The sequence below is a fragment of the Acanthochromis polyacanthus genome, chromosome 14 (genome assembly GCF_021347895.1).
Source record: "Acanthochromis polyacanthus isolate Apoly-LR-REF ecotype Palm Island chromosome 14, KAUST_Apoly_ChrSc, whole genome shotgun sequence".
In the NCBI taxonomy this organism is placed as follows: domain Eukaryota; kingdom Metazoa; phylum Chordata; class Actinopteri; family Pomacentridae; genus Acanthochromis; species Acanthochromis polyacanthus.
In genome coordinates, this window is record NC_067126.1 from 35,031,929 (window position 1) to 35,053,117 (window position 21,189).

Sequence of the window (21,189 nt, forward strand, 5' to 3'; positions counted from 1 at the left end):
AATACTTGGGTGTTTGAAGGCTGAAAATGACAAACCAGACGGGTACATGTACATTCAAAATTTTATTCATGGTATAGTGAGTGTAGAAAGCTTTTTCTTACTCTAAGCAAATGGTTCATTTAACTACACACAGAGGAAGGTCACTGAATCAATGAGAGAAAAAACATTTTTAATCACTTCAAAGACACCCAGAGTGAGCATCAATACAAATTTTAAACATTCACCTGATTAAGAGCTTCATTTAGTGTCTGTACACGTGTGGGTACAATGCGTAGAGGTGATATGTGTTGTATTTCTACGATAAAAATGCACAATATGCATGTCACATTCATGTCTACTAATAACTTAATTCAGGGAGCGGGAAATGTGTCTCTGTTGGTGCAAGTCGTGGTAACTTGTCACCTCTTTGTGAGGACTTTCATAGATTAGACAACAGATACGCAGGCAAAGAAATAATCACCACAGGACAAAAGGACAAACAGAAGCACTGTACATGTTTACACAGGAGATGTAGAAAAATAGAATGTGTGTGAGATTTGGTGAAGGAATGCGTTTGGAGGAGGAGACTGGAGCATCTGGAAAATGTCTGATCTTTGTAGGCCCGACAAGTCCCGTCTATTTATCACACAGCGACTCTCAAGTGCTGCACTGTACAATATTGCTGACACAACTAGAGCGTGGGGATAAAGATGACGATAAAATGACAATGGGCCAATTAGAGCCAGACATCCAATATATTTACAAACAGTGGAATGATAAATCTGGAATGACGACGCTTTCATAAAAACCTTCTAAAGTTTTGACCTCTATCCTCTTCTTCTAATAAAAACCCAAAGTGCAGCGACAGTTGACGTCAGACGCAACAGCAATAATATTTGGTGGCAATTATCGGACTTCCAAAATGACGGAGTGCATAGAACGCAAACAGTAACACAATCATCTTCCTTTCGGATACTATTACACTTCATATATTACATACGTAGAGAGCGTTTTTGCCCATGCAGCTAACACAACAGTGAAGCATGGAGATGAGCATCAAGAGCCAAGATTCAGTTAAAGCAAGTCTGTGTGACGACAAAGCAGACCAGATTCTGAATACTCTTTTTCTTCTTCATATCACAAGTTCACAAAGGAGACACTAGAAATGTACAATCCTGCTAAAATATCTAAGGAGAGGAGCGCTCCGGAGTTCCTCCACATAAAGTATACTTCATCAGTCATCAATATTGCCATGCACTACATATACTTACAGCTAATCTCTGTCTTAATATATTACATGTTAAAAAAAAAAAAAATCAGAAAACAAAACATTCAATATTTTTCAGCTTTTATATATTTTAATTATGCATTTTTTTCTGCTGTTTTTTTCCTCCTTTTTTGAAAAACAAACCTGAAAGACTTGAATCGTGCGGCGGGTTGCTCTGAGAGCCCTCATCTGTCATCTGAGAGCGGGGCAGCGAGGCGCATGTGGGGCAGTTTGAGGAGCGGGTGACTGAGCGTAGTGCTGCGGTGACTCGTGTAACCAGTCAGCGGGGTTTTTCAGTACAAACACTATGAAGACTGCTGTGATTGGCTGAAATGTGCAGGTGAAACAGGGAACCCTTGTCTAACCGTTTGCCGGGAAATGTAAGCTCGAGTGTTTGTTCTGTACAATCAAGGGATAAGGGATTAACAAGGCTTTGTTCCATGTCAGTTTCCTTTGGTCCAACCCCCCCCTGACCGAGACATACAAAGATTTATGTTAAAAATCAGCCTTTGCGGTAATCCTCACACCCTTCCTCCCCCTAAAAACAGGGTGAAAGGCGTAGGGGCTGAGAGCAAGGGAGCAGAATGGAACAGACCGTAGGAGTGACAGTGAGGGGCTGGGAAACGCCTGCAGGAAATGTTGGCCAGCAGCTCTTTAGTTCTGCATCTGCTCAAAGAATTTGTAGGTGGGGTTCTCGTAGCCGTTCTGCTGCATCTTGGCGAGGTGACGCTCCTCCGGTGTCACCGCTGCATCCACCTGTGAACACATGGAGGGAGTTAGCGAAACACAAAGCTGCATTTCATGCTAACTGCAGCGCCTCCTCAACCAGCTCTTTACCTCAATCACACCGTGATGAATAGAAGTGTACTGCTTCTTCCTCAGCATCACCAAGGTGATGACGATGACGGTTGCTATGACGACCCCTCCAACCATGAGTCCGATAATGGCGCCTTTATTGGACCCCACGTCCTCAGCGAAGAACACCTGCCGTCACAAAACAACGCTATTTATGCGCACAAAGCCCAGACCACTGCAGGAGCAGAATAAATTATTCAGAGATCAGATGCTAAGTTGTGGATCTGAACGGTTTTCATACCAGTTTTTGATGGTAAACTTCATAACCGGTGCTCTGCCTCTCTTCAGTCTCCATCCGTACTTCAGGCATCTCCTCTGGCTTCAGGGCAGATACTGAAGAGAAATGGATTAAAAAGCAAAGCATGACTAAAGAACATTACTGCAAATACACAAAATCACAGTCTGAATAGATTACACAGAGATCAAATTCAAAGTGCTGGATCTGAATGGTTGAAAGAAATGCTCAACTAACTTACTAAAAAACTACAAACCGATTTAAATCACATATACAACAACAGCACCTCAGCCTACTAGTCCTCAATATGAGCAATAAGATTAATTTTACTGTATTCAAACCTGTTAGAATGTTTTTAGTTGCCACAAAAGTTTCTTTTTTTAATCAGAAACTGAAGATACAATTTTATCTGTCCGGTAAGACCTGAACATTTCACTCTTTGTATGGCTTCTTGAATTTCTATTTTACCTATAGCAGATTTTTTTTTTACTTTTATTCTCTTCTCCTGAGTAAAAATCGGCTAAATTAACTGAAAATAGTAGCTTTTTGGTTGCTTTCACACTTTTGTGGAAGAAAAGAAAAAGGTGTAGCGCAGTTTGACTTTTCTCTAAAGAATAGCTCAGGCTGGCTTTGCTGGTATTTGATCATAAATGATTGTTTTACTGCAAATTGTGACCTGATGGTGGCACCAGTCAGTACGACTCATCCTGTAGGCATCCAGAATATCTGTATCTAAAATAACAGCAATCTAGTAGTTGATATTTTTTAGTGTGAAATGGATCGACTTGTTGTACCCCAGTGAGCTAGCGCAGTTATTTCTAATACTTCTTGATATATAATAAATGTAAACAGGAGAACATGTGTAGACATGTTTATTACATCTGTAGTGTGCATATGTACCGGGTCGTGTGGGGAGTCCTCTGTCTGGAATTGGACGAGCATCAACGGGCTCAACTGCAGGAAAAAAGAATAAAATGTCAAATAATAAAAAAAAGATCATATCAGATGTCGTATTCCAACTTATCATTCAGCCAGTGTTTGAAACTGTAATGTTGGTAATAATGTTGCTATTTCTGTGTACTCGACATGTTTAAACTCCACCTATCTCCTTTAATTTCTGGATTTTTAACTGGTAAAACTCTCTCTCTATTAGATAAGGAAAAGCCGTCTGTGTTACCGTGGTTCTCTGTGTTGGGCTGGTTGAAGCTCTCGGGGTGAATGAAGCCCAGCCCATCCAGGCCGGGGTCCATGGGGGCCGAGCTGTAGGCCTGATCAGGCATCAGAGCGTCGTTACCGTAACTCACCCTGCCATCCACCTGCAAACGCAGACGAATGTTAATCAGGACGTGTCGGTGTGGAAGGCCTTCCAATCCTGACGATTATCTGCTATAAAGTCACTCACAGGACTTCTAGATGCAATTACATGTCCAAACATTAAACCTGAGCATTAATCACCTCTACAACTGCAATCTCACAGGCTAAATCTTAGATACTGTATACTACTGGGAGAACAATTATTTTTATTCACTGCCCCTAATTAGAGTCATGGATACTAGTCGTAATCACCTGCCTTCTTCGTTTTTATTTCTGTACTCCTCGTGTAATGAGTCCACCTCACTGTGTCAGCATCTAAGTTTCTGTGTGCGTGGCGACTTTGTTTCACTGGTCTTATCATTCTGTCCAACAGAGGTGATTCTATTTATATGTGTGAGAGATTGCGGTTCATACAGGACACACTCTGTGCATATGAGAGTGGGCTCAACTTCACTCACCCGCCCATCGCTCTGCAGGGAAGAGACTTGCTGAGACAGCTCCGACTGAACTCTCTGCACGATAACCGCTACAGAGAAAGGGCAGAAAGTGAACGTGAGAGAGAAAGAGACGCAGCATGATGATAGATGGGAGGGAGATACGGGGAAAAAGCCTGCCAGGTGAAGTTCACACAGTGTCCCGATTAATGCTGGCAATCTGACTGAAGATGCAGTTTTATCAGCAAACCATTCATCAGTGGACTTCCTGACACAGAAACTAGTTTTTGTCCTCACTCAGCACTACAACAGGTTCTATGCTTACTTAATTAGAGTGGCCTCTGTAGGCTCACTGAGCATTAAAGATGCTACTAGGCAGGATTAATTAGACCCTCTTTCTTAATGAAGAGCAGAATTAGACTGATTAGAGACACTATACTGTACTACACTGCACCACAGGAGCAACAACAGTATAACTGGCAAATATCAAACAATCTATTGCTGCTGCTAGCAGATCCTGGCACATATTTAAAGAAGTGTTATTGGCATTTTTGCCGTCTTCCTGATAAACACAGTGCCAGTCCATTGTGACTCTTAAGCTGGATTTATGCTCATGTTGGATAGCTTTCAAACCCATCCCCAAACCTTTCCGATGTCAAATACAGGGTGTTTGAGTCACCTACTCTTTGTAACGTTGTGAAAGTAAGGATCTGAAATTCACACCCACTTCACACTGTGACTGGCTTTTGGAGGTGAGAGGCTTTTATTTTGGCACTTTTCATGTGTACAACCCACTGCAACATGTCTCCCTGGAAAATGAGCGCAATTTTTCTTGATTTTAAAACAATGTTGCATGTTCCCATCTCTGGCATCCCCCCTATGATGGTCCAGTTTTTAACCAATCAACTACAAACACATTGAAACTACCAATACTTCCAGTCCTTTTATCCCCAGTTAACAACATCACAACTGAAGACTTCTGTACAGATTAAACAAACATGCTATAATGTGTTACTGAGTGAGACTTAAAGGTGCTACTTGGTGGACGGTCAGGGAAACAAAGTAACTTCTACACACCATTTGATACAACTGTCAAAATTGCGACAACTTTTTAAGACACCTATCTGAAAAGAATTTATAGATTTATATCAGTTTCAAAACATCACAAGGCAGCAAAATGAACTTCAGCACAAATTCACCACCAAGAATCCACGGATCACTCCATGACTAACACTAATCAACTCCACAATAAAGTAGCTCTCTCTCTATGCAGTGATTTTGAAAATTGAACTCAGCTGATGATGTACAAAAACCAATCAGGAAATTCTGAAAGGATAGAATGACTCTACTTCTATCAGTTGTAAATATTAGAAGCGCTAAGCACACAGGATTTACTTGACTGAGTTTGTCCAAACAGTGGAATGGTCCTTGAGGAATAAGGTAAAAACAAACACTCACCGACTTGGTTCTGGATCTCATTAGCCACACTGGGCACCTTGTAGAGCAGACCTAAAGACTGATTCATCCTCTCATCAATCACACGGAGGTGGGTCAGAACCTAGATGTCAAAAAGAAGTTGATAAGTTCCAGCACAACTCTCAAATTACTTCTTTTTGTACATTCAAGCGTGTGGTGTGCGAGTACCTGAGGTCGGATCTGAGCGGCCTTCTTGGGATCAACGGTTCGAACGTGCTCGTAATGCTTCAGTGTGTGCTGCCTGTCCTTCTGTTCTGCACGGACGTACTTCTTCAGCAGGCTCAGTACCTGGCGGGGCTGGTGGTGACAGTGTAGTAAGTTGTTACAGGGACTATTTCACTGCATTGAATTGTTTTTAAACATGTATAATGTCTGCCGTTTCATTCTGCGTACACACAGAAGACATTTTCTTGGCTCTAAACTCCTAGTCTTTGAGCATGCACATACCTAGAATTAAAGCAACAGCGCTCCATTGATTGACCAGTGCAGAGGTGTGCGTGCGAACACGTGTGTGTTTACCCGAGGAGGATTGGCCTGCAAGGCGCTGAGGTAATTTTCCAGAGAAAGGCGTCGGCGGCTGTTGAGCAGAGCTTCCACCCGGGCCATGTGGGTTTCCACTAGCTGCTGCCTCTCTCCCGCTGCCTCCTGCTCCAGAGCCTCCACCTTTTCCTGGAAATGCTGCAATTACGTGCAGGAAATCAGTCTGAATATACATGTACGTCTTTATCTTGTCATATCTGAGCAGGCACGCGACAATATGCCAGGAAATACACACTAACTAAAGAGAACGAAGGGGAAAGCTGCCAAGTAATTTTGATAATTTTCACTAAATGATTGAAACTTTAATGCATTTACTCCTAAATATGTCTGACAGATATTCTTCTGATGTAGCACATGTTCTGACAAATCCTGCAATATATGAATGTATTTGTGAGCAGTGAGCTGGTGGAAGAAATCAGATTTGAAGCAGCTTGTCGTCTATTTCATTCAATCACATTCAAGCTATGAGACTAAATATGAAGGATCTGATTTGAATTTCTCCTGCACATAAAGCAGTTGTAGCAAAGTTTCCTTTTTGCCTTTCTTTTTAGCCAATTTATCATTTACCAACCTTAACCTTTGTCTCACTATTGTCATAGTTTTCATTATTTTTACTCTCCGATTAGGGAGTTCCTGTTATCTTCATGAGAACGCTGGAGCTGTAATTTTTGAAGAACAAATGCAACAACAACTTGTATTTTTTTGCACTGTCCATTTTCTCAGTCAGACCTCTGAAGACGAGCCATGTGTATGAGTCAATCTGCATTTCTCTTCTTTCCCACTGTTTAATATGCTTTAATAAAACACAAGAGACAAATACTGTTGCACCTTGATTGCTTCTACTGCAGCACATCCAGATTTCCACAACAGCAGTTACAAAGATGGTTTAATTTCTCTGAAACTTTAAGCTAACTTTCAGCAAGACGGTGGAAACATTTTAATATCAGTTTCTGATATAAAACACCTTTGGCATTTACACAAATCCAGCAAGCACTAAGATGCTCCCTACTTGGATGACTGCTTTCTTGTCAGCGCGAGGAAGGTTCTTGGCTTGTCTCTCCGCCTCTTCCCACTCCCTCATCACCTGGACACCAAGAGAAAAACAAAAGTGACAACTTCTAACTGACAAATTCAAGGTTTGTAACATTAGATTACACATTTGGTCTTCTTAACAGAGAAAGTTGCCACAGAGTAATATTTAAGATGTAAACACACATACCTGGGACATCTTTTCACGGTGTTTGGCCTCAAGGCTTTCTTTGGCCTTCTGGAAGTCGGTGTGCTCGTTGTCGTCGCCAGGAGATTCAAGGTACCGGTCCACGGCGTCTGGAGGACTGGGAGCCATGGTGGGCACTGGCAGAGAACAAAGCAGGAGGAATCAATTACAGAGCAGCAGAAAATAGAGCGAGGAGCACAAGAGAGAATGGCATGGCGTGAAGAAGAGCGGCTTAGAGGGGGACAAAGAGGACGCATGAAAATGAACAGGAAAACACTGATATTCGTCAGTCTGAAACACACAACGCATTCCATAGAGAAAACATCACACAGGGCATCAGTTCTTTGATGAACAAGTGGGTTAATCACTCATGATAGGTTAGACACACAGAAAATAATCTGAAAGTCTACACATGTAAAACAATGAAGACACACAGGTCATCGGGGGACACAGTCTGATGAGTTTCCCAGACTAAATGTGTGCCTACGTCCTGTCTTTGTTTAATGTGGGAGCCTGGAGATAAGATGCAAAGTGCCGAGTCAGGATCAGGGCAGACTGAACCACTGGGGAGTTCGCTGAGTGGAAACAGCAAATCAACATGTTAACCTTTAGGAATCCCCTCCCCCAACTCTCTCACACACACACACACACACACACACACACACACACACACACACACACACACACACACACACACACACACACACACACACACACACACACAGGCTCTGAACACGCTCAGCTGGTTAAGACACATTAATGACATCGTTATAGACTCACAACTGCCGGCTCAGACGACTACAGAGCAGCAGCAGCAGACACAAGACCTCAACACTGCAGACTACAGTGTAAAGCATGCAGGCACATGTGTATAGAAACGCATGCAGACGTGTGCTGACATTCACATCTCAGTGCTCACGCTGCTTCGTCCACATGCTGTAAGAAGTATCAGTTAGTGTGACTAAGAAGTGATTAATTGAGTGATGAAATGATGTGGAGGTGAAGGACCGTGTCATGGCCACTTTCCATCAGGGGCACACTTCATCTGCTGGAATTCACATTATTTATTTCTTGTCATTTTTCTTTTTACTACAGTGCTCAAACATCATCAGCCAAATTCCTGACTAAGTCATGGTAAAATGGCCAGTGAAAGGATTAAGGTGGACTTTCGACCTTTTGTCAACAAATCCCAGAAAAACAGGAACACAATTAATTATTTGTGACCCTTACTGCTGTTCACAGCTCTTATGAACACATAAATGAATCAAGTCTTCTACTAGGGGACAGTTCCCTTCATTAAACATGGGCACTGTAGTTTATTTCAATCCTTCACTCATCATTGTGGTTGTCTTAAACACTAATTAATCAGTTTGTCCACAGTTAATGCTCTATTTAGTTTGACTAACATTTGGCAAAAAAAAAAAAAAACTACAGTGCCTAGCTGTTTCAGGAAATATCTTAGCCCTGAAATTAAATAGTTCAACATTTGGGGCAATCTGTGGTGTAAATTTTCTTAACTTAAGCTAGATAAGACAACTGTACCACTCTTATGCGTCTCTTATGTAAGCAGTCAGGGCAGCTGCTCAGCTGTTTCAGTCCTTGTGCTACGATAAGCTACCTTAATGTTGGCAGCAGCTTCATACTCAGCCAACAGACATAGGAGTGATACTGATCTTCTCATCTGTCAGCAAGAAAACAAATAAACATAATTGCCAGAATTGTCAACAGTTCCTTTAAACACTGTATTTGTGATCTGTTTTTAGAGATATGTGTCCTCAGAAGTAAACAAACAGTTGGTATTTTCATTGGATTTGTTCACAACAAGAAAATAATGTGAACTGCAGGCTTTATAATTTAAACTCGATTTTGATTCATGTTTACAACAACTTCCAACATCTCCTTTCTGCAATAAATAAAATATGTTTTTCTGAGGAGATTGGGGATTTCATGGCTACAATTTTTCTCATGTCTACTTTTTCTAGGGATGTGTCTAAATCTTGATGAGAAAATAATATAAGATTGTAGAAATAGCAACTGAATCCAGCTGCAGTGCTCTGAGTGGTTCGGAGGCATCAGACACGTGGGACAGTGAGAGACAGAGTGAATGAGACAGAGAAACGATCTGCAGCAGTCTGAGGACAGGACTCAGGCATGTTACGTTGACACTTCAGGGTTTCGCTCCAGTCCTGGGACTTACACGAGCTGCTGCAGACAGCTAGGCAGTACTCCTCCGAGTCAAAGTTATTCCTGTTGCCCCCACAGCCCCCAAACAAGAAGGGAGCACAGCGGGCCTGCTCAGGCATGAAGTACCAACGCTCCAGCATGGCATGGCATGGGCCTGACTCAGCCTGAGCCCAACAAACCGCTGAGACAGGTACACACAGGCAAACGCAAATTAAATATCAAAACAAAAATGAATGCAACATGTGAGCTTCTGAATGTAATGAAAAACACAAAAGGTGAATTAAAAAAGCAACACATGATGGAAAAACAACCCCAGACTGAGAAAAACACGTGCATCCACTTCACTTCTCACCTCGAACGACTTCTTCAACGGATTCGGTTGTCGTGGTGGTCGTGGTTGTCATGGCGACGTTGGCATTGCGTTCCTCACTGTACCGTTCGTCTGTCATGTCGATGTCGTCCTCGTCATCTGCATCCCCATCTCCGTTCTCATCCCGTTCAAAGGTGTCCACCTCTTCGTCCTCGTCTTCGTCGTCCTCGGCTGTGGCTGGCTCCGTGTCTGACGGACGCGTCATGCTGCGGACAAAGCGCCGGGTTCAGGCTTTGCATCAACATGCGTGTTCAACCAGGGATGGACGTGTGCGAGCAAAAATACCTGTTATCAGAGTATTCGGTCTCAGCGCCACCCCACCAGACGTCAGACTCCTCTCCGTCAAGTTCCGCGCTGTCTGACTCTCGTTCCACCTCCGCTGGGCAGCACACAAACTCCACGCCTCGGAAGCGGTCAATACCACATGGCAACAGCATCCCATAGTCGTGGAGATTCATGTAGCGATCTCCGCAGGACTAATTTTAATGAAAGACATTAATCATAACTTCCAAAAGACCTCAAGCGGCTGGCACCCAAAATCAAATCACATAGCATTCAATCCTTTCAGCTTATTATGGTGAACCTTGAAGCCTGATCCCGTGGCTTATTTATTATAATAGAGGTTAAATAAGTCAATATATGACAGACAAATGCCTTTGTGAGTGACTGCACAGGAAGGGACAAGGATAAAAGGAACACTAATCAAAAGTGTGTGCTGACAGCAGATTTAAGTTGGAGGGAGGATGAAATCAAGGAGTGCTGAGTCACTCTGGGAGCTACTAGAAAACCAGATGGAACAGGAGGGAGACAAATAGACGATACAATGATAGTGGGAGGATAGCAGGCAGCAGGAGGTTGGTGCTGTGGCAGTGATTGCTGTGTTACTGTCTGTCCTCACCTCTTTGGCTACAGTGTGCCAGTGCAGGTGGCTCTCACACTGGTCCATACGCTCCTGGTGCAGGAACTTGCACTTGTCAGGAACAAGCAGGGCGTCGCTCACAAACTCACCAACTGCAACATGAATCAGCTATTAATGCAAACATGCAGCCTTACACAAACACACCCAGTAGCACACACCTGTACCACTAAAACTGCTTACCCAGGCAGCGGTATGGCAACACGATGTGTGTGTGACTGCGACACTGCTTGCGGCCTTTCTTGCACCAGTTGGGGATGCTGACGGGCTGGTTAGCCTCCACAACATTTGTGATCTGCAACTCTGGGTACACCTGCAGAAACAAGTGAGATTTCAGTGTTCTCACTGCTTCACATTCTGTCTGTTTGCTGCCTCATTGTCTCTGCAGTGCTGTCTCATTCTGTTTAAATACCTCCTGGCAGTACTGCAGGATGCCCTCCTTGGTGCCAGTGCAGCTCTTGGTGCCGGAGGGGTCAGACTCCCATTTGCCACTCTGTACGTTGATGTGCATGTTGAGCTTCCCGCAGAACATGGCCACCTGGGGTTCAGTCAGCAAACCCACAGAGTCATCGGCAGGCACCTGAACAGACAAAGAGAAAGTGAGGACAGTGATGAAGACGGATGGTACCAAACTGGCTTAAGAATAGCTTAACCAAGAATATCTCCATATTTATGCAGCTTACATATATTTAGTCACTTTCAGTTCATTCTACAATGCCGTCTATGTAGACAGTAGTGGGATTAGCAAGTCTCAAGGATAAAAGCCTCTTTAAAGTACTTTATTATATCGCTGCACATTTAAGTTATTATACAAATAAATAAAAGTAACAACTGCTTTAAGTCTAAGCTGGACAAAAAACATGTTTCATCCCCTTGAGCACAAAAACCAGAGAGATCAGCATTACAGCCACAGGGCAGCTCATGTGCCGGTTGTAAGTCAGGCTTTACTCATTTGCTATTTTTGAGAAAGTGAAAGGACAGTGTCAGGAAGACCACCGGAGTTATTAAGAACTAGGTGTGAGCTCATAATACGTGAAAACAATGCATTTCCATGTAAGTGGCTTTTGTTAACAAATTAAAAAACATGCACATAATAGTTTTCCTTCCTTTGTTTTGAAGGAAACAATTGGAGGAAGTCTCAATGTGTTTTGTCTTCTGGGCCCTCGATTCTTCAGAAAGACATCAGAAAAAGCCGATGCTATGAGCTGACAAAACGCCAAACACCAAGCAAGTCCTTAAATGACTTGATGATGTGTCTGCCGGCGTAATATTCGCCCCCTGTGAATCTGGATGGGATAGCCAATTGTTTTTCTCTGCAGAAATTGCTCTGTTCTGACCTACTTAGCCCATCGCATAATGTTATCCATCATTTGCTTTGATGTGCAATTTAATTTTTGTTAATCCAAGGGCATCATACGGCACATCCAGCTTGTTCTTTCTGCTTAAACCACAACAGAAACAGACATCCTTGTAGCTGTAAGATGTAAACACATTCGCCACAGCTCACAGGGAATGATATAAAAATGTGTACTACAGGTTACAGAATATTAATTAAATATTCTGTAGAGTATGTGATAGGTGACACCAACTGAGAATAATATTCCTAGCACCTGCCAACATGTATATCAGCCCTTGAATAGCTCCTCAATTGCAAATCTGTATCATAAATTCAAGCTTTTCAAGTAGCATTCCTTGCAAAAAGAATTTGTCCCACAAGGTGCAATTATATTCATCCATGTCATGCACCACCAGGACATTATTCCAGGTCTTATTGATCGAGGATTACGCTGAGGTGACTTGGCATACCTTCTCAGAAAACAAAAAACAGGATGGAAAACTCCTGCATGACTAGGGAGGTGTCAAACAACCCTTAGTGAATAAAGTTATCGCATTTATGTGCTGTGGCTGCAGGCCTTGTAATTCTATGACTCAGCCTGATGCCTGAACAACACACAGCAGATAATGTGAAAGCAGTGCAACACAATGGATTTAATTGGATTAAATGGGTAGAGAATAAACCAAATTTCCCCAGGCTTATCGTATGAACCTTTGGGGAGAATTGCAGTGTGACCGATAAAACAAATAGTACAGGAACACCACAGCAAACAAAGACCCAAAAAAGCAGTGTTGAGTCCCACCAAAAATAGTACAGCTGTAGTGTCACGACAATCACAGGTATGGCATAATTTTGCTGTGTGGAGACATTTTTCACTGCAGCACAGAGTGGTTTGGCTGGAGGTTCAGCAGCAGACGAGAATGCAATATAGAAACACTCGTCCCATACATTATATGGTTCCTACATGCACCACTAAGCATGCAATGATCATACAGCGTTGTGGGTCCCTTTCATGCTGTTTCCAGCTGCTTCTGGGCTGCATATTTCTCTGTGATCCAGCACAGCAGCAGCAGGCGCCATCTTCTCGTGTGAAACTAATAAGGCTGCATCCTTTTTCCGTTCTCCTCAGCAGTTTCACCACCCTGCTGCCGCTGGACCGAGCCAACACCGAACAACACCACGCATTAGCAATGCTAAAAAAACGAAAAAAATAAACCTCCGACGGTGTCAGTTGCCACAGCTGGATCATTCACGTCAAAACTGAGCTGTTTTCTTGATATATAAACAGAATTCCAGCTGGATAAAGTGACGAATTTACCGCTATATTAGCAAATCTCAGCTCACATACCAGTCTGTGTGATCCTCTGGAAAAAGCTAGCCAACGTTAGCTCGTACGCTAGTTAGCTAACTGACTTATATCAGCTACTTTAATAATAATAACAATAATAAAGCTAATTGTGACTAACTGGTGGAACAGAATTAAACATAGCTGTGTGTAAAAATACCCCAAGACAAACAAAAACATCCAACATGGCAGGGCCAAGCTGTCAATCACTGACATCTAACGGTAGGCCTCGGTAGCATTGCTGGCATTACTGCTTTGCCAGTTTATTCTACGCAGTAAATCTGTGTACATTATTAGCCTGGAAAATGACACGGATTCATATAGAAAAAAAAGAAAGAAATAAAACTACTGGCTAAAACTGGAGCATAGGCCGTAAGCTCCGTAATCACGTTATCTCTGGCTGCATCTGCGGGTTTCTCCGCCGTACTCACCTCGGATGAAAGCGTCAAGGTCGCCGCAAGTAACAGCACAAACGCCGTGAGCTCCCCCATACCGTCCTCCCGGTATCCAGCACCGCCGTTATGTTCACGGTTTTCCCGTTTGAAGAGAGAGAAACGTTGAAACAGGCGTTGATAAGCGTCGACGCAGCAGGGGCAGAGAGGCGTTCAGGTCCCGGTGATCCCAGCGTTTTGCAGCTCCTCCCAGGTGGTGGCGGTGTGAGGCTGCAGGATGTTTGGATTGGAGCTAGTGATGTGTCATGCGCAAATAAAACAAGACTTTTATTTTGAAAGGAACACTTTAAAAACACTTCATATTTCAGTGTGAGAGGAAACAAGCTGGATATTTACATTGATATGGACTGGATAATGTGTTAGGAATGAAAAGATGCCACATTGTTTGATGGAAATGAAAATTATCAACGCACGAGGGTCAATTAAATCCCTCACTCATCATTCCGATTAGCTAAAACACTAATTAGTTTGTGCACAGTTGATGGTCTATTTTGTCCTGTTTGACTTACATTTGCTGAAAAACTACAGTGCCTAACCGTTTCAGGAAATATCTTAGCCTTGAAATTAAATGAATAGTTCAACATTTGGGGGAATTTGTTTTGTATATTTTCTTAACTAAGCTAGATGGGGTAATTGTACCACTCTTAGTTGTTTCCCGAAAATGTGGACATCAGAAGTTTCACTGTGGAACCCCCCCCCCCCCACACACACACACACACACACACACACATACACATTTTTAAATTTTAAAACGGGTCACTTTTGTACAGAGTAAAATCTAATACAGAAAACATAAAACCGGACTGAAGGGTAAACTAACCCAAACCTGTATGCAGGAACAGAAAAGAATCTTTAAAGAGAAAGAGAAAGAGAGAGAGAGAGAGAGAGAGAAACTGAGTCTATATGGGAATCAGAATCTATGGTATGGAAGGGAGTGTGATTGTGAACAGGTGAGTTGAGTGAGCTGATTGCCATACCTGACATCCATCCTGTAATCAGCGGTGCAGGCAGAGAGAGACAGACAGATGCAGAAAGAGGGATCCAGAGGGACAAGGAGAGAGAGAGACAGGAAGAAGGAAGGAGAAGAACTGGGAACAGGGAAATTATGAAGCTCCTCACAAAAACACTGAATCCAAAAGGGGTTATCAATACATAAATCATTCATATTTGCCAGGTTAGGCTACAAAAAATACCACATTAAGAGCCGTTTGGGAGCCTGCCAAAAGAACTTGTCTGTGTGGAAAATTGAAATTCCTTCATTACATGTAGTGGGAGGGTGCTTCGTGAACAATTTCCATGTTTGGCGATTTCCGGCTCGTTTAATAGCCACTTTCACTTCTTTTCTGCGTGCAGTAGTGTGATGACTGCTGGAGAGATCACGTCGGATTTCTAAAAAAAATGTAAATAGAATAACAACACGACAGGATCAGATTCAAAGTATATTCTTAGAGATGTCTACCTTCAGAGGAAATATTCGCACTTTGGTGGGACTGTTTATCATGGTGCAAATGGTCTCAGGTACGTCTTTAAGTCATTCAGATCACTCATGTTTTTAACACTGAAATTTTAATGTAAATACTTACATTGGAGCAGCGTAACAGCGTGAAAGTACTCATTGCAGTTTCCTTCTTCCTGAAATAGCCCTATGATTAAAGCCCGATCATGAGCACACAAGTTATTATTTTTCAAAGATAATAACTTCGGATATAGATCAGAAGCTGTATCTTATTAGATTAGTACGTGACTATTTGAACCAAGCAGTCTTTATCTAAACTGCAATAAATTCAAGCCTTTTTACTGCGTACAATTCCATCACAAGTGTTTTGCAAGCAAGTTTATTCAGTGTAATGATTCATCAAATCAGAGCCAAAGTTTGATTGAAAAAAACTTTGGCGGTCTCATATTTCAGTTCTTGTAGATTTCAGATGGGGTTGATTACAAAATAGTCGCTGCCAAAGTAAAATATTTATGAAAAAGTGTATTAGATTTCACAACATATTTGAACACTAACACCCTAAAAATGCAGCGTCTTTGTTTAACTGTGGATGATTTCTGCAGCTTGGAATTGCTGAATTTAATGTGTTACATGTGTTAGACCCACATTTATTTCAGCTATGTCAAATGTAAATACAGGAAACATTCAAAATGATAAAGCCTAATATTTGATGCAGTGACAAAAGCTCATGGAAATCTGCAGAGATACGATTTATGAACATTCTTTGTCCTCAGTGACACTACTAGTATCAGTTAGAAGGTAAATCTTAACTGAAGATGCTTATTTGTACATACAGAGCCAAACGCATTCACATTGTGATGACCTGTAGAAAATCAAAGCAGATCTTTGTTTGTGTTTTACTTCATTGCAAACTTTCTTCAAACCAAACTATTTCATTTGTTACACATCAGCAGGACTAGAGAAACATTCAAGTCAAAACTGTGACTGTGTTTACATATTCTGAATAACTAACGTGTCTTCTTTTTTGTTTCTTTCTTCTTTTTCATCTACCTTGAAATGCAATCAAAGCAAGAGTGGCCGTGTGTTTGTTTAAACAGCAAAACCAAAATGGGGAAAGTTCTATTTTAACCGAATCAGTGAAATCTGGACAGGAATAATATCTAATAAAATTTCAACTGATTTTCATTTATGCAGAAACAAGAGAGGGGAAGATTAACAGCAAATATCTGTTGAAGTTTTATGATCTTTTATGCAAGATATGTTGTTCTGATGTGAAGACAACAAGATAATCCTTTATTGCTCACCACGCCTGGGAAAATTCCCCTTTTATTTAAGTAATTGTATACAAGAAAAACCACATCACATGCCAAAACGCACTGATGGTAAAAGACAATGACAATGAAAGCAAATGAAAGTGTCTGAGGAATGATGTTGGCAGCTCAGGGATTGATTATTTGTGAGTAATGAAAGATGAGTGTCGATACAAAGCAGAGACAGTGGAGTACACTGCAGAATGCTAAACAGGAAGTAAGTGAAAACAGGTACAACAGGAATAAGTATCGAGTTAACACAGAAGAGAAACCGAGACCTTTAAACAAGACATCAATGCCAAAGGAAACATTTACACCATTAAATTTTATATTTTATTTATGCTCAACTTCAGCTGCTCAACATCCTGTGTGTCTCACCCACTTCAATGAAAGAAAAAATATATCAATATACAGATGAAGAAAATCTCTGTTTCTACTGAAGTTTTATAAATAAATCATGTTCGTTGATTCCACTTAAATGCTCTAGTTTACATTTTAAAACCTCTTCAGAAATAAGTAACTCTGACGTCAAGACTTTTGATTTAAATTACGTAAAATAATGAACTGACAAGAGTTCACCCAACTTTCTGCGGAAGCGTAAAGAAGATAGTAGCAGACGACTCTGCATGCACTATTTGAGAGCTAGAACTTTTCAGAGATGGCTTTTACTTCTAGTTTAAAGAAAGCTTACTTGATGGAAACTCACCGTCCGTCTTTACCACACAATAAGTGAAGTTGTGGTTGATTCTCGTCATTGAGATCTCATCTAAAAAAAAAAATCATTACCAGACAAACAAGCAGCCATTGCAATGAAAGCAAACTCATCAGTAAATCATTAGCACAAGTTATAAAACGATATTAAATCTTAAAATTGGAAGAAAAAAAAACATGGACCGTGATGAGTTGGCTGTTTAATACATTCAAAGCTCAAAGGACATAAAAGCACCTGTGAGCTCTGTTGGTGCATAAGGAACATCCGTGTTCAAGCTGTTGATGAGTCGTGTTTGGTAGAGACAAGATTTAGCTGTTGAATGAGATATAAGGTAGTTTGGAAGCTGTACCAGCAGCTTGATGGAAATAATCATCCAATTCTGAGTAAATCTAACAGAGTCACTGGGGCAGCTCCATGAAAAGTCTGTGTGGAAGTGACCCCCCCTACAGTAGAGGAGGCAGCTGTGAAGCCCAAAAGTGCTGCTTCCAACTCAGAATGTGATTTACCAATTTACCTGGAATATTTGCCAGTTTGACTCTAAGATTAAACTCAATCACTCAGGTTTATTGAACTTTTCCCCTCCAATTTATTGAACTTACATCAGCTGGTTTTCTATTTCTGATTCAAGTTTAGGTCAGTTAACTCACATTTAGAATGAATCAGGGGAACTTCCATTATGTGCTCAGAAATGTCAGTTAAAATGAATGTTTTCAGAAGATTCTGTGAACTACACTAATAACTGCTCCCCTTTTTTCTGTAGGTGATGATATCATTTATGGCTTTGTTGGAGAAGATGTCCTTTTGCCGTGCACCTGCTTGAATAGAGATTCGGCTGAGGAGTTTAGGTGGCAGACGGAAGGCAAAAAACCTAAAGTTGTTGTTAAACACACTTGGGAAACTTCAAACTTTACTGACGGCTACACAGGCAGAGCCCAGCTATTTCTGTCAGAGAACAGCAATGACTGCTCCCTTCTCCTTAACAACATCAGCCGGGATGACGAGAGGGAATACAAATGTAGTTTTAAGCATGGAGGAGGTCTGCACCACTACTCTAAAGTGAATCTTACTGTTTTTGGTGAGTCATTCATTTATTCATCGTGGGCATCAACATTTGAGCACTAATGAATTTCCAGTAGAATCTGTTATAATTTTTACTCATGTCTTCTCTCACCAGAGAGGAATACTGGTCCCGTGGATGGCCTCATTGGTAAGTAGGTATTTTTAATGTTTGTTTCAGAGAAGATTACAAGCAGCCTATATAGATAACCATATTAAAGCAATATGATGTTTAAAATAAATGCAGAAACAGCCACAATACAACACTGTAAAAACAGTTTAAAACTACAGGTCTTGTTTAATATTTTAAATGTGATATTTGTGAAATTAAACCATTTAGTAAATCATTTTGTTGCTAACTGTTTGATATTTATTGCAATTTTACTCAGCTCCTACAGAACTTCCATCTCCAAACAGTATCCGGATCTTCATGCCCATTGCGTTGGTGGTGGTGGTGTTGGCAGTGGCGGTACTTTCCCTGTTCTTGTTACACAAAAGGAGAGTTTCGGGGTGAGTGTCGTAATCCCACATCTGTTTTACTGCGTTTGAGAGTTACTGGCCCAACCAGAGTTGCCCAATACTTCTAAACAGCCACTGTGTTTGCTATTCTTCTTTCACATATATCATTCTTGATGTGTCTCTCTTTATCTTTTTGTTTTTGACAGGTGGCTGAATGCAGGCCAAGAGGAGACACTCAAGAATGACAATGTGAAACCACTTTGTGTGTGAAGAGGCGGTTGATTGTGGACTTGGCATCATGCCCTTCTTAATTTGTTTGCCTGCAGGTTGCATCCTGTATTTCTACTAAAGGAATGTGCTTTTGAAAAGGGACGGCAGTTGTTTATTTTCCATCCTTAAAGTCAAACAATACGCAGTGTGTTTAATGTGATATGTTTGTTGTAGATTCTGCAGCAGGTGATGAACACTCCAATTATTCGTGAAAAAATTACATCTGAACAAAAATTTCTTGCTGACACTAAAATGTCAACAAGACAAAATTTTTAAAGCATTAAAGAGTTAGCACGGATTCACATATGCATAAAGCAGGGCTGGACTACCCTGAGGAAAGTTACTGCATTTTATACACAATAAGATCTTTTTTTCAGTCTCCAGGTTTCATTACTTAACAACTGACCTTTTTACCATATACTGTATGTGCCATAATTTACATGATGTTAATATAGATGAATTTACTACAGCCAGTTTATCAAGCTTAACCTATTATTGCATCACTTACAATTGCAACAATCATGAAGATGTGTGAAATGGAAGCATCTCTGGATGTGTTTTTCTTGTAAGCTCGCTCTTTTCTTATATCACATTGCGTTAAAATGTAATGACTCTTCTGTAACTGCTTCTGGGATAGACTGGTTAAGGTGAAGGTGGAAGCTTTACCAGATTTGTTTTTCTTTGTAAATAAGCATGTTAAGATTAGCATTGTATAGCTATGTAATACACTTTATAGTTCTTCAAGGTTTAAAGTAAAACTTGTACCATTTTTATGAGGGTTGTGAAGCACTGCCATTCCCTGTAAATAATCCTTCCCCGGACACCAAAGCGTCATCAAAAACCGTTTTCATCTTCTTAAGTCTGAAAAGATGAAAGATGGCATTGCTTCTGTGAATGCAGACACGAGGTTGTCTAACATCTGAAGGGACGTTGAAATGTGAATATTCGGCCTTTTTCAGAGTTTAACAAAGGTTTGAGATGAAAACTACTGTGAAAATACTGGTGTTGGGGGAATTATTTATCACTTGGGTCTTTTTATACCACTAACTTGTGATTTTGTATTGCTGACGTTTTGCATCCTGGAGTCATTGTGACTGAGCTTTTCTGTTTGTGAGCAGCTTTTAATGTGTCGAGGCCGCGCTGAAATCTGGTCAGCACTTACATATGTTTGTCAAGAGGGTTCTGACGTAGATTTTAGAAGTAACGTCTGTCATAAAGTTTGGTTTTGGGAAAAGCAGAATGAGTAACTGATCTTATTTCCTTTCACGGTATTTCGTTTCCCTTTTCTTCTGGATTGAATCGCACCAAAGAACATGCTGTGGTACAACACTCTGATCCTTTAAGTACAAATAGTGAACTTTCAGAATTCTCCAATAATGCAGCACAGATTAAAAGCCCTTGTTCTGCAGTTATTGTCCCCTGTAACCGATGTGTTTTTTTTCATGTGGCATTATTTGATTGTTTGTATTAATGGATCCATTTGTGCAGCTGCTCCTCATCAGTGTATTGCATTGCACGGTCTTATATGATTTTATGTAAACAGCTCCAAAACCCTATTATAAAGAGCAGAGTCTAAAATGTAACCAGAAGGTCAAAAAAAGGTGAAAAGAAAATACTGAGTAGCATAAAATAGAAATACTCAAGGAACATATCTTGAATTTCTAGCTTAGCAGAGTCATTTAGTACATGGTTATAGTTCACTGCACACATACAACCCAACACATACAGACATTCACATTTTTATATAAAGAATATCTGCCTCTGGTCTAGCTCCTTTACGACTGGATGACCTACCGGCTTTACGAGCCAGTCACAGTTTGGTTCAGTTTCCAAGAAGAAACTGAGGAACCAATGGTTGACAGGCTAAAAAAGTTCATAATCCTGCACCACATGAGCCATTCTAAATGATTTATTTTCTACTGCTGCTTCTGCTAACTATGAAATCAAGTTCAAGTTTAGTTTATTGTCATATACATTAGTGTACAAAGTACCATAAGCAATGAAAAA

The 21,189-nt window shown here is 41.0% G+C and overlaps 2 protein-coding genes across 4 annotated transcripts; one reads left to right on the top strand and one right to left on the bottom strand.

The window, feature by feature from the left end:
• Window positions 1-49: 49 nt before the first annotated feature.
• Window positions 50-14,133, bottom strand: LOC110952342 (amyloid-beta A4 protein-like). 2 transcript variants are annotated; one of them, XM_022195847.2, is made up of 18 exons: window positions 13,899-14,133; window positions 11,199-11,366; window positions 10,970-11,099; window positions 10,769-10,881; window positions 10,156-10,346; window positions 9,853-10,076; window positions 9,514-9,681; window positions 7,320-7,453; window positions 7,110-7,184; window positions 6,080-6,238; window positions 5,729-5,857; window positions 5,543-5,642; window positions 4,109-4,176; window positions 3,514-3,652; window positions 3,237-3,290; window positions 2,343-2,434; window positions 2,084-2,230; window positions 50-2,002 (listed from the first exon to the last, which is right to left on the bottom strand). In XM_022195847.2, exons 1-18 carry the CDS (start codon window positions 13,956-13,958, stop codon window positions 1,901-1,903), a joined length of 2,253 nt encoding a protein of 750 aa, XP_022051539.2. In that variant the 5' UTR covers window positions 13,959-14,133; the 3' UTR covers window positions 50-1,900. The 2 variants fall into 2 exon arrangements, with proteins under 2 accessions (XP_022051539.2, XP_022051540.2); XM_022195848.2 differs by lacking the exon at window positions 9,514-9,681 and having other exon boundaries at window positions 13,899-14,131.
• A 1,147-nt stretch (window positions 14,134-15,280) lies between these two features.
• si:dkey-192g7.3 (nectin-1) lies at window positions 15,281-20,590 on the top strand. 2 transcript variants are annotated; one of them, XR_007946803.1, is made up of 5 exons: window positions 15,281-15,437; window positions 18,158-18,472; window positions 18,572-18,604; window positions 18,852-18,963; window positions 19,119-20,590. XR_007946803.1 is itself a non-coding variant. In XM_022195854.2 (5 exons), the coding sequence occupies exons 1-5, from the start codon at window positions 15,371-15,373 to the stop codon at window positions 19,180-19,182; spliced, it is 600 nt and encodes a 199-aa protein (XP_022051546.1). In that variant the 5' UTR covers window positions 15,281-15,370; the 3' UTR covers window positions 19,183-20,590. The 2 variants fall into 2 exon arrangements, 1 of the variants encoding a protein (XP_022051546.1); XM_022195854.2 differs by having other exon boundaries at window positions 18,843-18,963.
• The last annotated feature ends 599 nt before the right edge of the window (window positions 20,591-21,189 follow it).